The sequence below is a fragment of the Canis aureus genome, chromosome 12, assembly GCF_053574225.1.
Source record: "Canis aureus isolate CA01 chromosome 12, VMU_Caureus_v.1.0, whole genome shotgun sequence".
Taxonomy (NCBI): Eukaryota; Metazoa; Chordata; class Mammalia; order Carnivora; family Canidae; genus Canis; species Canis aureus.
The window spans coordinates 18,615,026-18,631,683 of NC_135622.1; the positions used below are offsets into that span (position 1 = coordinate 18,615,026).

At 32.9% G+C, this 16,658-nt stretch overlaps 1 protein-coding gene across 3 annotated transcripts in view; it reads right to left on the minus strand.

Annotated features, from left to right (window-relative positions):
* LRRTM4 (leucine rich repeat transmembrane neuronal 4) overlaps nucleotides 1-15,359 on the minus strand; it is a 698,247-nt gene extending 682,888 nt beyond the window's left edge. For 2 of the 3 annotated variants that reach the window (XM_077843053.1, XM_077843052.1), the window contains exons 1-3: nucleotides 15,052-15,358; nucleotides 14,600-14,750; nucleotides 11,235-12,781 (exon numbers count right to left, since the gene is read on the minus strand). In XM_077843053.1, coding sequence (XP_077699179.1) covers nucleotides 11,235-12,781; nucleotides 14,600-14,603 — 1,551 coding nt within the window. In that variant the 5' untranslated portion in view covers nucleotides 14,604-14,750; nucleotides 15,052-15,358. Of the gene's footprint in view, nucleotides 1-11,234; nucleotides 12,782-14,599; nucleotides 14,751-15,051 lie in introns of all 3 variants that reach the window. The other variant, XM_077843051.1, reaches the window with a different exon arrangement.
* Between the last annotated feature and the right edge of the window lie 1,299 nt (nucleotides 15,360-16,658).

Consider the following 16,658-nt stretch of genomic DNA (forward strand, 5'->3'; position numbering starts at 1 on the left):
AAAAAATAACCAAGACAGTTTTTAAGAATATATGTGGAATTTAGTAGAAGATTCCTTTGTAAAAATTAAAATATATCTTAAAATCATACTAGCATAAAATATGCTTCTGATACAAGAATAGTGAATACATGGTCAAAGTATAGAAACACAAAAATGACATGGATATATGAAAATTTTACATTAATATAAGGTAAAACATACTGACAAAATTGTAATTCTTTAGTGAGGAAAAAACAAATTAGTTCCATATTTCACATTATATATTAAAGTATTTTTTAGGTAGATTGAAGAATTAAATATAAAAATAAACCTATAGAGGAAATGATCAAAACATAGTGAATGTTTATTTACATACAAGATGGGAAAGGCCTTTCTAAAAATAAAATCAATTTAAGAGAACATAATAAATACTGTTGACCTCACGGATTGTTCATATATCATATTTGAAAATAAGATATCCAAACAACACAGAATATTGCAACAAAAAGTCTAACATGTGAAGGTTAAAGATGTAAATATTAAACACTAAAAATAATGTGTCAACTTGTTTAATAAAAGATAATATATAATGTTGGTGTGTATGTGGGGAAAATGTTAAATCTCAAGCAATGCATGTGTTAATACAAATAGGTATATATTTTTAGGGGATAATGTAGCAATATGACTTAAGAAATTTAAAGTTTTCATTCTTTTGGCTATGTATTTTCTCTTCGCGGAATCTACCTAAACGAAGATGTCATTGTAGAACTATTCTAACAGTAAAAACAATTCAGCATAAATGTCCAACAAAAAAGAAGACTTAGGTAAAAGATGGCATATTTCAGGAATGTAGTTTCAGCACACAGTATTTTAAGCAGTGATTCTATTCATCACAAAATGTGAACCTTAAAGTAAAATATATAAATCTGTACATACAGTTTTCAGCGCCAAATTAATTTTATAATACACTACCTGTACATATAAGTAAAATGGAAGAATTTTAAAAATATTATCACTGCATAGTGAAAATTTTTGATACTTATTTTGTTTTTGTAAATAACCTCATGTTTCCAGAATTTTTGAAAGAAGTAGTCATTTATAATTAGAAAATATTGGAAAACAAATAAGATACATCAGGTTAACACTCAAAATTATATCTCATATTTCATAAATTGTTTAGTATCTATAAAGTAGAATTATTCTGATAACAATGATAAAATATTATATTTGCATATGTAGTTAATAACTATGTTCCAATAAGTTTTCAGTAAGAAATGCAGTAAGAGAATGGATACTATTATCTCAAAAGGCCAATGATGTTTGCCAAACTTCATTTTTTGGTGAAGAATTTATATACATTTTCAAGGAGGATGGAATGTCAAATTTAAAGAGCATAAAGTTGGAATATTGATTTAAAGTAATCTCTTATCATCCAGTCATTTGAGGAAACACAAACCATGAGTGGACAGAGAGCCAAAGAGATTATGATTTACAAAGTTATTAAAATATTATATTGATAAATAACATTATTTTATCCTTCAAATTTCAAGATTAGAATCTAAGCAGTGAATCTCAAAAATTAAAAAAATATTCTGGTTAGAGTTCTGTAGACCATATCCAAAGAGTATAAAATGGATTCACTATCTGGCAACTGGAGAGGGGAAAGAGTTTGAGAATAGTAAGTTCATAGCTAATGACTCTGTAGTCACTCTTTGTGGCAGATCAGAAACCAGTGGGAATAGCTAGCACTGAATTGGCATTCCTGTTTCATCGGGAAAACACGAGATCCCCAGGTGACATGGGTTCAATGTTAGCACTTAATTACCAAAGAAAAGATAGGCACAGTTACCATAGGAGACAGTAAAGTCAAAGTGGTCATCAAAATATTTGACTCAAGAGACCCATGGAATTGTCTATTTGAACATGGTGTCCCTAGGAAAAAAAGTACATTTGTAGTAATTCCTACATGATCAGTATAAGTAGGTCAGATCTAGGTCAAGTGAACAGAAGTATAAGTTGAGTCATGAAAGTAGTGTCATGGCCCCATAATCAATTCTCAGACTTGAGCCAATTTACAGATTCAGAAACATTTGAGTGAAAGGTCAGATCCCCTTGAGGAAAGATGGAGCTACACTGTCAAAAGGTATACTCTTAATCTTTCTCCTAACCATTCCCAAAGAAACAAACAGCTATTTACCAAGGTGACTGTGCAATGGGGAAAGTGCCATAATAGTTTTGGGGGCTTACTGGACATTAACTTGGAAGTAATACTAATTCCTGCAGATTCAAAACTTCACTGTGGTCCCAGAGTTAGATTAGGGGCTTACGGTGATTGATGGAGTTTAGTTCAGGTCCAGTGGATCCATGGTCCCATCCTGTAGTTATATCCCTAGTTCCAGAATAGATAATTGGAAGAGACATATTCAATGACTGGAAGAATCCTCATTTGGGAATAACTCTGCTTTTCCAATCACAAAGAAAATAACTTACTGCCTTCTCCAGGAAAGATAAAATTTTGTCTTTTGTCTGTGGGGTATTTATTTTTGTTAAGGATCTGCACTAGTAGTGCCCTCTATTTCACAGCACACAATAGGATCACAGGAGGTATTCCATGGGAAAGCTCAAAAAGAAAAGTATTTCACATTAAAATATATTATGAGTATGGGGCCAAAATAGGAATTATATAATAATCTATTTATTCAAAAATAAATGCTCATATTATATTCAACCACAATAAATATTTATGTACATCAAAGCATTAAATATTATGTATTTTTGCTAGAGAAATATCAGGTCTTCTGAAAAATATATATTAACTTCTTGTTATGCATAAACACTTTGGGGAAATTAAAATTGTCTCCACTTGTTAAGAAAATGAACTGAAGGACAATACTTGATCAGAATGGAAATTTATAAGTTGTTTCTATAACCCATTTCTTCCTTAGAATTAATACTAATAAAAGAACTGTAAATGCTACTTTCTTTGAAATGTGAATAAAATGTTCAGCCAAGGGAGTATTTTATAAATCCTGAAGTATTATTTATATATTAGTGTGTCTGGTACCCAAACTAAATTACAGCTCAGACAAGGGACTGAAAGGTCAGGTTTATTATTCACTTTAGTAAAAATGTAACCACAACACTTGTTTCTACATCAGGGAGTATTATAACCATCATTATAACTAATAATAACAATGAAAATAATACAGCCACAATGTATTTTGCATTTTTCAGTAGACAGTAGGGCTTATGGCTAATAGTCATTTATATTTACACTGAAGCTTTTTATGGAGGAGTTCAGAGTGGTTTTCGAATAGTAGCTCATTAATCATTTCAACAAGTTAGTTGGAAAGTTATTATCCCAGTTCAATAGATGGAAAAATTATATCACAGAAAGGTCAGATACATATTTACTTGTCCAATATTACAGAAGTAAAGTGAGTCAGTTTCAAGTCTCCCAGACCTTTTCTTCACCCCTTGATCTAACCATTGGACCAATGCAATTTTGGTCCATACTATGGTTTGACCATCAACCTAAAGTACTTTAAGGCTGATCTCTCTGCTAAGACTTTTACAGACCTATAAACACAGAAGAAAATAACAATTTTTCATCTGTGGAGATCATACTAAAAAAGACTCAGACACAATTAATTTCTATTTCTTTTTTAAGTCTTATTAGAAATATTTAACAATATTGGTGTCAATTTAAAATTGTAAGTATCAAAAACTTAGTAGTGAAATGCATCATGATTAAATTTAAGCTGCAACAAACAAGCAATATTTTCAGGGCTTCAGTTGAACAAAAATGCATTTAATAGGAGGTACTTAAAGGAAACAAGAAATCAACTTTCAATAATTCCTACCCTTGCAAATAACTAGATAACTAGGCAAAATGAAAGAACTGATGATTCAGTAAATGTGACTTGGGGGGAGGAAGGAGGAATTAAAAACAAGCACAGAATTTAAACTCAAAGACTTTCTCATTGGTTTTAAAAAATCGGTGTAATTTCAATGCTTTATATGATGATACTTAATTTTAAAAGAAGACAGTGAAACAAAATTATTATTCTAAAATGAAAATATACTGTGATATGAATTAAATAGAACTGACTAAATAAAATAACTTCAGGTATTTTTCCTTTGTCTATATGATTAGCTATCCCAAAGTCCGTGTCTATATAGTTCTGCACTAACCTTGTAAATGACCCAAAAGTGAAATCAGTCATGACCATACACATTCCTATTTGGAAGTATATATTCACTTATGAGATCCTAAAAAAGAGTGAGTTTTCTTAAACAAATCCACTTTAGCTTGCCTGCATTGAATATTTAAATAAAGCATAATTTTTTCTTTAAGTTTTTAAACTCAATGGGATTTGAAGATTGCAACCACTGAAATACTAGGTAAAAATGACATAAATTTATGCAGGAAATTTTGTTTTATCAGTACAGTTTTCCTTTACCTTAAATTTTTCTTTAAAACCAATGTGATAAAAATGTGTAATGTATCTTACTTTCTTCCACAGAAAGAATTTACATTTAAAAAAAGAAAAGAAAAAGATGACACTTCTTGCTAGGTTTAATGATTATATCTTTACCCTTTTGAGGTCTGAGAATTCAGTAAATATAAAGACTGAAGTAAAGGAGAGAATAGAACTTTCCAAGAGATGCTAGTATGGACATCCAAAGATTCAGAAAACAACCATGATAAATGACAGAAGAAACAAAATTATTTTGATGGCTTTAATTTTTTTAATGTCATGCCCAAATATTTACTTTTGAGGCAATTCATATGAATGGGACAAGTAATAAAGAACAGGGTCTATTGAAGACTGTAATATATATTACTTTAATATTTGTGTGCAATATACATTTTAGCACTTCAGAAATATTTAGGTGGGGTATATGGGTATTTAATTGCACATGGTTGATTAAACACAATTATATTTCAGTTACTTTTGTATTTATATTTAAGAACACCATTTATATAATATCAAAATATAAAATCTCATTGCCCTATGCAAACAATAATGCTAAATATCACAATCTTATTTAGTTATGCATGTGTTTACTACTTATTTGATATAGAGGCAACAGTTTTTGTTCAATTTTTTCCTTTTAGTCAAACTTATTGATAATTTTTGGACAAGTTATTTCTGATTTTTAAAAAATATTTTCATAATTCCTTTAACCATTCATTAATGGATATCAGCTTTGCTGGCTTTTCACTCCCAAACCTTAAGTTGATAAGTATGTAAGATTTGGCTTAAAGTCAAACATCTTACTCTTAAAAAACAATTTTCCTACCTCTACATTTGTTTAACTTTAATTTCTTTTGACAATGAAAACATTATTTTTTAAACTATTTAGCAGGAGTATGAATCATAGCATTTGCATATATTGAGAAGTTTTAAGCATATTAAAGCAGTTTATTAAAAAGCCAGTGATTTTGATACCACAGGAAATAATGTGCTTTTTCTCAACTTTCTTTAATTTACAGCTAAATGTTTAATGGCCTATGGAGTGCCAAGAAAAATACCCTCATAATTTCTCTTTCATTTTAAAATACTGAGATTTTGTTAAATTGACCTGATGAATGAGACCTCTTTTGGTACTATAAAAAGCAATTTTAATTTTTAAAATATAACACACTTCCATGCTTTTCACTGATTCAAATATGCACAAATATTTCAAATCTCCCCCATTGTCTGATTTACAGGTTGCAAGTGTTTCACTTTGATTTAGTGATTCATGAAACTCTAGAGATATGAAAATTCTGATGAGTCACCAAGTCCCCAATGCTAATATTACTGAGCAACTTCCAATACATAAAGCTATCTATAAATGTAATTCCTGAGAACTAGGATGACTAGATTTTATTCAATATAGAAAAGTGTCAAGAAGAAAAATTCTAAAATCATATGAAGATTACTGGGGTATGTCAAAAGCTGTACATTCCTGACCATAGCATAGTCAGACTTTTCAATTTGATAACTTACTAAAATTTTGTCCATGACATGCTAATGCAAACTTATTCTAAAAAAAGGTAATTGAACCCCTTATCATCAGTTTAAAATCTTTCCTAAATTAACTATGTCAGGCTTTCTTGGAAGCTGTCACTCTTTACGATTACCATTTGCAGATTCTAATGAAAACTCTATTCACAAATAGATTTTAACCTAATCAAATTCAGAAAATAGTGTTTTTAAAAAATCAGTCATATTTTAAATGCTTTCAAAATAACTGGTTACTTGCCAGAATTTAAAAGGTATAAAAATTTTTGTGTGTGTGCTTGCATGTATGCATATGTGTGCATGCGTGTGTATTATACATTTTCCCCTCAAGCATAAAGAAATTATAATGTTCCTCACCTGAGTATGCCAATTTTTATTAACTAGAGAAGTTCTTTCTTTCCTCATTGACAATGAATATAAATAACTCATTTTTTCCTCCATATCCTTTGCTCTTTTAGTCCTGGGAATGACTGCTGGGAGTTTACAAAATTTAGTAGTCTGAGGAATGCTTTGAGTTGGGATATTTGTGCTAATTACATATATTCATTTAGTGATGGGTCACAGAGATATGAAGTGACTAGCCCAAAGTCACACCAAAAATGGCAATGTGTAGTTTAAATTCTGTTTTTTGAAAAAGAACATTAAGACTACCTAGACATGAGATACTAATAATTTTTGAGAGATTTCAACATTTATCAAAAAGTATATTCGTGACTAACAAATTCTGGTAATTATAACACAGGATTCCTTCACCAATATTTCAAATGTCTAAAATAGACAGGAATTTTAATGGAAATCTATTTATTTCTCTGTGTATATGAACACGTACACATACATACACACAAACACACACATATTCTCACACATAAATATACTTCATGTGAATGTACAAAGTAGAGTTTCAATTATAACATTTTGACATAACACGGCAGTAGTAAGCCACCAAAATGAAGTTTATTTTCTATACTTTTGTACTGGTAAAGTATAAATTAAACTGAAGGATATTGGGCCTGCTTCACTTACAAATCCTCTTTGAACATGCTTTTTAGTTCTTGGAAATTCATCTAGTATGGTTGAAAATGCCAATATCTGAAGTGTAGAAATAATAATCCCTCTTAAATCAATAGTTTGGATCTGATATAATACATTCAATAAAAATAAACTGTTAGAAATGGTCTATACCACCCACTGCACAGCAGTAAAAGAAATAATGTAAGCCCAATAACAGCCATTATATTTATATTTTACTTGATTTTGAAGAATTTTAACTAAAATATCAAATATTGGAAAATATATATCTAATGTCTCCTATACTCCCATTTTCCTAATGGCAGCACTCTTAGCATTATGAGATCATTAAATTTTATATTTCAATTAGTTAACTTTTAAAATACTTTGGATGGAGGATTTCTTTAGAGACCACTTTCATTTATTCATTCATTTTAAGGTTTTACCAATTTCATTTTTTTTTTTAATTTGCAAGACAAACTTGAAGTGTTCTCTTCTTTCCTATAGTCACAATGACTAGTTTTAAAAGGTCCTTGCTATTTTCATTTGATAGAACATATCCTTGAAAAACCAGGCTATCATGGGACTCCTGGGGGGCCCAGCAGTTGAGTGTTTGCCTTTGGCTCAGGGAGTGATCCAGGAGTCCTGGGATCAAGTCTCACATGGGGCTTCCTGCATGCAGCCTGCTTCTCCCTCTACTTATGTCTGTCTCTGTGTCTCTCATGAATAAATAAAATATTTAAAAAAACAAGAAAACAAACAAACAAAAAAAACCCAAGCATTCAAAAACTTTGTTCTGTATAAATTTTAAGTAAAATCTGGTAGGCAGAATAAAGTAACTTCATAATGCTTATAAATATTTTTTAGTGAGATAAAGCTATGCAAAGTTTCACAAACTATTTTCAAAAGTACATATTGCAATTTTCTCTCTTTTTTGGCAATTTTCTCTTTTAATAATACTTTACTAAGCTTTAGGCAAAGCTTCCTTTTGGCTTTAAGTTCTTTCTAAGCACATATTGAGGACAGACAAATTAAATGATTCAGTTCAACCAAGCACACTGCTCCACTCAAAGTACCATGATTAAGATGTATGTATCTATTAGAATTGTGCCATATATCATATTAATTATTCACAACTATCTACTCTATTCTTCTTTTATAGATATAAGAGATTTTTACTGCCTAAGGTATTATAATTATCTTCTTCAAAGTATTAGCCTCAAATGTGCATGTGGAATTTTCAAAAAAAACTTACAGAGAATATAACCAAATTATTCACTTATTGAACGCTATATTTGTATGTTAGCTCACAGACACCATTCTAATTAGGAGTCTTGATATTTTTATTTCCTTCTTAAAAGGAATAGACAAAATGAATATTTTAACCATATTTAGATCATGATAACTAAATGTAACAGTTGTATAAGTGGAATTTTCAATTTAATGCAGGTTTTGTTCAAGGCACTGTCTTAGAAAATTAGCATTTAGTGCTAAGATTCCTAATTAAATATTTATGGCTTTATTGGGTAGAGTTTGGTGTTTTGAATTGAAAGAAAAAGCCTACCTCACAAAATCGTATTATAAATGTTAATGACTCTTTATTTTTCTAAGCTATTCATATGTGACGTTTACAAAAACACCAGACTACAACTCAGCATACCTCTATACTCCTAAGAAATCACAAACTTGGACAATTCACTTCTTTCTCCTGGCTTCATTTTGTAGAGACACTTTCTCAACAGGAGAAATTTTACTCCATGGTGACAAAGACATAAGGGGGAGTTATGTCTGCAATCATAATTTCTAAGAATTTGCCTTTTCTCATTTCTTGTATCTACCTATAACTGTAATAGATTGAACATCCTATAAAAAGGAGAAGTGGTTGCTGCAATGTTCTGATGTGTTTGTGTTTCAAAACAAGTTAACATTCTCTCAAATGTAGCTTTATTGGACCCCTTGAGTTAATGGTCTTAGATGTATAGCCTACCACTTTCCACTTTTTATGGCATGGAGATTTTGATCTACTTCAGCAGGGTTGCCATTTCAACTTTCTTCATTACAATATTTAATTAAATTCTTCATTATTTAATGTCTTAACACCACATTCATCTCCAATAATAATACCACTGCAATTTCATGACCATAACCTCCCCACTACAAACTATATATAATATCAAAATGTGTTTTGACATACTCATATTTTTATGGAATAAAACATGCTTTTATTTTCTTCCTATCATGATAAAGCCTAAGGTCTTTGAAAGAATAATCTCTGGAACTAAAGGTCTCTGAAAAGTTTTAGACTATACTCAAGTCCTAGTTCTTTAAGAATCTTTCTTCTTAAAAAAAAATATTTCTTCTTTCTTGGTGATTATTATAAACAAAAATCACTTTTCTATGACAAAAGTCAAGAGAAAATGAATGAATGGACCTGGATTTTTCCTTTCTTTTTTATGTTACTAGCCTTTAAGAGGATCTCAAAATATAAAGAGAACCTAGAATAAAACAAGATGGATGAACTTCTTTTACTAATATTCATGTATATTATATAAATATCAACCTGCAACAAAAGCATCAAGCCTTGTTAAGACTTTTATACAAAATCTTTTATTCTTTTTAATTTCAATATCAATTGCTCATACAGTTTTTTTTAGGGATTTATTATCTGGGATTACTTTTCTTATTTTCAATCATATACAAAAAGGAGAAAATGAACTCTCAAGAATAGCTCAGTATTTCAAATTCTACTAGGTTGGAGAATATTTAAACTCAGTGCCTTGTCTGAAAACATTTCATTAGCATCTGCCTTTAGGACTATAGAGAGATTGGGTATATATTATCAAAGAGCAAATTATTTTTTCCAACTGTTATAACTAGTAATAAAAGGAGAAATACTCATGCAATACTCATGAAAACTTTCCTCTGAAAAACTAACCATCTAAAATTGAATATTAAAACAACATACTGCCAGAACTTTCTTTCTCCATTACTTTATTCTAGTAACAAGGCCTTGGCAGTCACAGTCTTTGTACTTTTTGATCAACTTTACCAAGCAAAGAACAATTTGCATCCAGTACTACTTATCAACAGGTTGGAAATCTGTGACTATTCTCTACTCCTACGCATGTTAGTGTAAGTGATCTTTAAAAGTAAATGATCAGAAATTGGATCCAAACATATTCTCTCCTGAAAATGAAAATAATGTAACATGGAATGCCTTCATTTGAAGCTAATGTTACAGAAAGGGGAAATACCAGGAACTCAAATCTCTCTCTCTTTATTTATAAATATTTGTATCACTTAGTTTTGGATAAGTTTAACAAGAATACACATTATTTCTTTTGGGGATGACAGCAACATTGACAAACAGTCCCTGTTATGCCTGTCATTATGTTATTGCTAAATCATCCACAATATCATGACCTGATTTTAGTTACCAGGGACATAGCCAAAACATGGAATTTAAGTTTCATTGTGATTACATACAAATAGCCAGCACTTAAGAAAACCTATGAAAAGTGATATATGTCCAGTAATAATAATAAAAAAAAATGGAAGGAAGGAAGGAAGGAAGGAAGGAAGGAAGGAAGGAAAGAAGAAAGACATCTTTTAAGGGCCTAATACAATTACACAATAGGCCTCTGACATTCTCTATGCTGGTATATAACTAAATGGCAAGTAACACGGAAACAGTTATCCCTGTGAGATCCCTGTTGCATGCTTTAAGTATAACTAAAAATTTACAACAAAATCAACCCTTGGGTAAATTGCTCTTTGGTTTAAATCTTCATTACCTCCTGGAATTTTGGTAAAATCACTTTGTTTTTAAATTAAGCTGGCCCCTCCTTCTTTACTCCATTACAGAAGTCAAACAACAAGAACCAGACATTAATTTTAGAATGAAAAGAGTTTTGTGTTTATGTGTGTTTTTAAGTCCAACCCCTGTATACAAACTGTTAAAAAAAACAGATGTTTTAACATAGTGTTTTATTCCAACTTAATCTCATCCTTGAATGAACTTCCTTCAAGTTTCAACCATTAAAAAAACAAAAACAAAAAAACAGTCAATTTCCTGGTGGTTGTAATTTAATTAAGTAACCTCTCACACTGAGCAAAAACCCAAAAGCAAAAGGGGTCATTAATCTTTCTAGTGATTAGACACCTCTAGAGCTTCAAACATTTACCTCTCCTTCCCCGCAGTAGAAATGCTTTTAGGAGGATCATGGTTCATACCTCACATTCCCTGGAGCCAGAGATGGTATATGTGCAGGGCCCAGATCCATTAACGGATATATCCATGGTCTCAGAGTTTGTAGGCTTGTAGTCCACATAATACTCCTGTAAAGGGGAATTCATTTGTCTTTCAGACTCTCTGGTCTTTTTCCGCCGCCTTTTCATAAGAGAGTGTTGCTGAAGTTGTTTCATGCTGGCTGGGTAGCGTTTCCAAGACACATAGATTACCAAGAGGATCATGGCCACCGAGAGAAACAGAGCCACACTCCCTGCAATAATTTTGTGAAATGAAACATGCTCATACTCTTGCTCTGTGCCAGGAATCTGAAACCCTGGGGAAGGGCTTGGTGTTTCAAGGGTGGGCTGGGTGGGGTCAGATTTGGAAAATGTAGGTTTAGGGATAATCAGAGGCTTCTGGGGCGTTTGGGGTACCAGGTGTGATTTTTCTGTGTTGACCACCTGAACTTCAGAGCAGATATTATATGTTTCCACTGCATCACTAACCTTTTCACCCTGGATATGTTTAGGTCCTGCACATATCATGGTGCTTTCCTTATTTCCTTTGAAATTCTTAAGCCAATAAAATAGAGGACAAATGCTCCGACTGCATTCCCACATATTTCCAGACAAAGTGATGGATATTAATGATATCCACGCATTGACAGTTTCCTGTGAGATGTTGGTAAGCTTGTTGGAATCCAAATTCAATTTTTGCAAATTGGGTAGACATTTAAAAGTGCCCGGCTCAATTCCTTGGATGTCATTCCCTGATAAATCCAAGTTGTGTAAGGAACTCCAAGTCCATGTCAAGCCTTGGCTAATGGAGCGAATCCTGTTCCACTGTAAGTAAATTGAGCGGAGATTGAAGAGACGTGGAAAATGAGCAAAATTGATCTTGGAAAACTGATTGTGCTCCAAGTGGAGCTCTTTCAACTTCAAGAGGCCAGCAAAAGCATTTCGGGACAAGCTTCGAAGACGATTGTAACCCAAATCCAGAAAGTCAAGATTTCGACAGTCTTGAAAAACTCTTATGGGCACAGTCTTTAATGAGTTAGATCTCAAGTGCAAAATGATGAGTTTCCGAAGACCTTTAAATTGTTCCGATTGCAATGTCTGAAGTTTATTGTAGGAGAGATCCAGATTTCGGAGATTGGGAACTGGGTGAAATGTTTTATTGTGCAGATAGGTAATTTTGTTGGAGCTTAGAATTAATTCTTTCAGTCTACGGATCCCTTGAAATGCATCTTCATCCACTGAGCTAATGTAATTATGGTCAAGATAAAGCCATATAAGCTGGTTAAGGCCGGCAAACTGATTGGATTTGAGTTTCTGAATGCTGTTGAACCTTAATGATAAGCCTTGTGACCCTCCAGAAATGTTCTCAGGGATATCTGCGAAAGCATGAGACTCACAGTATACAATTTTGCCATCACATCTGCAGTTCTTTGGGCAAGCTCTCTGAGCCCCCGTGAGCATAACAAGCAGCAGTGTAGGAAGTAGCACTAGCACCACACGCATGCCTCTCAGCTGCGTAATTAAATGGAAACCTACAATATTAAAAAGAAGACAAATGCACATTGTAAAACTATTAATATAAATCACCACCAGCTTACCGATATCGGGCATTTCATCTCGTGTAGTAATGGGACAGTTGATATACAAATAATGTATTTAGCATTTGAAGTCTTATTTTCTTCAGTGTTGTACATTTGCTATCATAAGGTTTCCTTCTTTCTTCCTTGATTTTCAAATCACCACAGTGCCGTGGAACTAAAGAAAAGCCTTCCCGAGTTTCTTGAGTTCATATGTTCGTCAACACTGAAGAGCACACAGCCTGCTTATCACTTAATGCCAACACTGGAATAACAATATTTGGCTAGTCACTCTGTCGAACATCAGTACCAAAAGGAAGAGTACCAAGTCTTCTGGTAATGGCAAAAATGTGACTTAGAAAACACCGTACTTGTACATCTTTCGTAGTTAAGCAAACAGGCTTTGATTTGACAAGAGAGCTTCAGTAAGCTGTCAAGGTAACCCAAGTTTGCTCTGCCTGAAATTGTATCCTTATTGCATAATGGAATAACAATGCATGGGCTCCGAAAAAATGGCATTGGGACTAGGATGGGCAGCCAATGAAGCATGGTATGAAGACTAATAACAGTGGGAGGTAGTCTCAATGTGTTAATAAGCATATATGCTCTCAGTTTTCAGGAAATTCTGCCTACTGTGGCTCTCCTGCCCAGTGATATACCAGCTCAGAGCCCTAACTACTGGTAACACAGAACAGTCCAAAGTTAAGATTGTCAGATTCTTATTAAGTATTTGCATAAAATGCAAAATAATCTTATGTAGTATTAGTTTTGCTCTTATTTTTAACATAGTTGCTTTTGCAAATTTGGGGGATAAACAAGGTAAAGCAGTAGACTGACTAGTCCCCACCTCCCCTTCATCCCGACCTGCTCAAATTTCTCACTGACTTTTTTTTTTCCTCCCCTACCTCTATTAACTTCAGAAAACCTGCAAAGTTGCAATGTATTGGCATTTCCAAGTCATAGCATGGTAAGGGGCTTCTCTCCTCTGCCAACAGTAGATTTATTATTTATTAGCGGTAGGGGGGAAAAAACCTGTGTGCTGCAGTTTATTTCTCTTAAATATTCATTTTTAACCAAGAAGCAATCAGCCAAACCTCTAATCAAAAAACTCTCCTTCTTTTACTCAACCAGTTTTTTGTTTTGTTTTGTTTTGTTTTTAATTTGAAACCCGATCTTGCTCTCTGTCCTCTTGCCAGCTACAATCTCATTGAAATACATTCCAGCTCTTCCAGACAGGAGAAAGGGGGGAAAAAAGCCAGTCACACTTGAAAAAATAAGACTGGCAAATGACTGCTGGAAATTTGGAAGCTGTGTTCAGGATACAGCTTCAGAGATAAAACAACCCCTTGTGCGACCTCTGATAAAGTAACGACCCCACCCCTACAGACACGCAGTAAAGTGTTAACAATCTTCCTGACAGCGACCAGAAATACAAGCGTGGTTAATATTATCAAGAAATAGAACCAAACACAGTATTTATCTCATGCTTAATTCCCAAGCTGTAGAAACACACACACAAGAGACAGCCTTAAAGATATTTCTCTAGAGTCTGTTTAAGTCCGCGTTATGCATTTATGGATTAGAAAAAAAAAAAAAAAACTACTAAAAGGAAAATGATCTAAAAATATAATAGCAACTATACTGAGTCAACTGGCAAACTCAGAGGCTGCTGCTTTTTGCCTGTTTCCCCGTCTTTTATCAGCTAATGCCACGACTGAGAATAGGAAGCCAAGAGGATCAGCTTTGCAAAGAAGGAAACAAAAGTTCACTTACCCATCCTTTGTCATCCAAAAACGGTTCCCCCCTCTCTCAGCTTTCTTCTTATTTGGTCTCTCGTGCTGAAACCACCACCACCTTCATGACACAGTGCGGCTGTCATTCACACCATTCTGATCCGGCATGTGAGCTAGAAGCCCCATACAAACTTCCCCGGAGAGGACAGGCAAAAAATATATATACATATATGAAAAAAATCAGCATGGGGTGGGATGGGGGGGCAGGGAAAGGAAGCCGTTGGGGGGGAGGGGGAGGGCCTCTAGGCTCTGAGGACCATTGTGTAATTCACCAGAGACCCATCAGCAGTAATTGGCAATCTGTGCAAAAAAGCTACAGCCCATTTCAAAGGTAACCAACTTCTCTGTAAAAAGAGAGGTAAAAAAAAAAAAAAAAAGAAAAGAAAAAAAAAAAAAGAAAAGAAAAGAAAAGAAAAAAAATCTTCAGAATACCTGGCATTCCTTATTGTGCTGGCTTTTGCCATTCCCAGATAAAGCAATTCATCCTCTGGATTTTCAGTTCTTGAAGCAAGTAGGCCTCCTGTGCTGTATGAGACCCCAGTTTAAAAGCTATGCAGGCTAGGTTTATCCATTTAGCTGGTCAGGTTTAAAGTGTTTTGTAGCTGTGCTGAGAGGCAGCCCTTGTCTAATTCAGAAGGCTTTCCAGAGACTGATGATGCTCAGAGCTTGTTGGTGCTAATGCTTGAGTTTGTGATACACTGAGTGCCCTCCGCTGGAGAAAACAGATTGCACATTAAAGACGGGAACAAGTGAGCCTGTCAGTGGTGTGCAGCCTTCCTTCTCTCAGAAAGGGAAATTAAAGGCACAGGATCACTTTTTTTTTTTCTCTACAATAATATGTATATAGTCTGAAAAGCTTATGACAAGGATTTCCATTCAGTGACATTAAATATTGAGTAAAATACTGGCTCTCTAAATATTATCCAATTAGCAGTTTTTAAAAGTTGCCTTGGCCCTTTTTTTTTTCTGTACATATCATGTATTTATTATCTTTCTTTTCAAAAGACAATTTCAGTTTTGTTTTTGTTGCTGTGCCTTTATTTATTTAATTATTTTTAAGCAAACCACATAGAGAAATAATCATATTTAAGGGAAAAATGTAATTAGATCACGTTTACAGTTAGTCATTTTTAAACTTTTAGGTCTTATTTTTAAATTCCTAACTTTTTGATCATTAAATACATTCTGCAATTTTGCACATTTTATTGAACAGTCTAGATCATTACTTTCTAAAAGTGTGCATTCTTAGTCTTTAAGTACTTATCTTTAATACTATTTTAACCAAATGTGCAGGCATCTAAGAGACATTAAATGTTATGTAGATAAGAGTATCATTTCAGAGTATAATTGACATCCTTAGTGCAGTCACTATATTTTAAAATTATCTACATTAATAATGTAATTTCTTACACAAGTTATTTCTAATGTGCAATTCCAGAAAAGCAAAAGCATATGAGTTCTACATCACTGTTTTGTTTATCTAAAATTTGCAAAATATCCTCAAAATTAGGAAGGATGAAATGATGAAGATCTGAAGTATGTATTTTAAAAGCCTCTACTTTCCTTCAACTTGTACTGGACTTTGAAAAAAAAATAATGATGCATCACATTCCATTTCATTTCTCTTCTTTACTTGTTTATCATAATGCTCTGGCAGATAATTTTTGGAACAATCCAAAAGAATGAATCAATGTAATAAACGACTGCTAGATAAGATTATTAACTTAGCAGATGTGAGAAGTTCAAACAAATTTTACTTAAGTATCTAGAATTGCTATGGATCAGTGAAAAATGAATATTCTTAGAAATATTTCTTGGTTTTAGACTAACAGCAAAAATATTAATCAGGAGAGCTTATCTTATAAATAACATAAATAATTTGACTCAGATTTATGAGTAGGCAATATAACAGGCAATTATCTAATATACTAAGGTTTTTCAAGGAACATAAACAGATAATATGTTCCCCAAACTTATCCCTTTCCCATTAACTGATACCTGAATTCTATTTTAGAAATGTATATTTTTGGCTTAAGGCT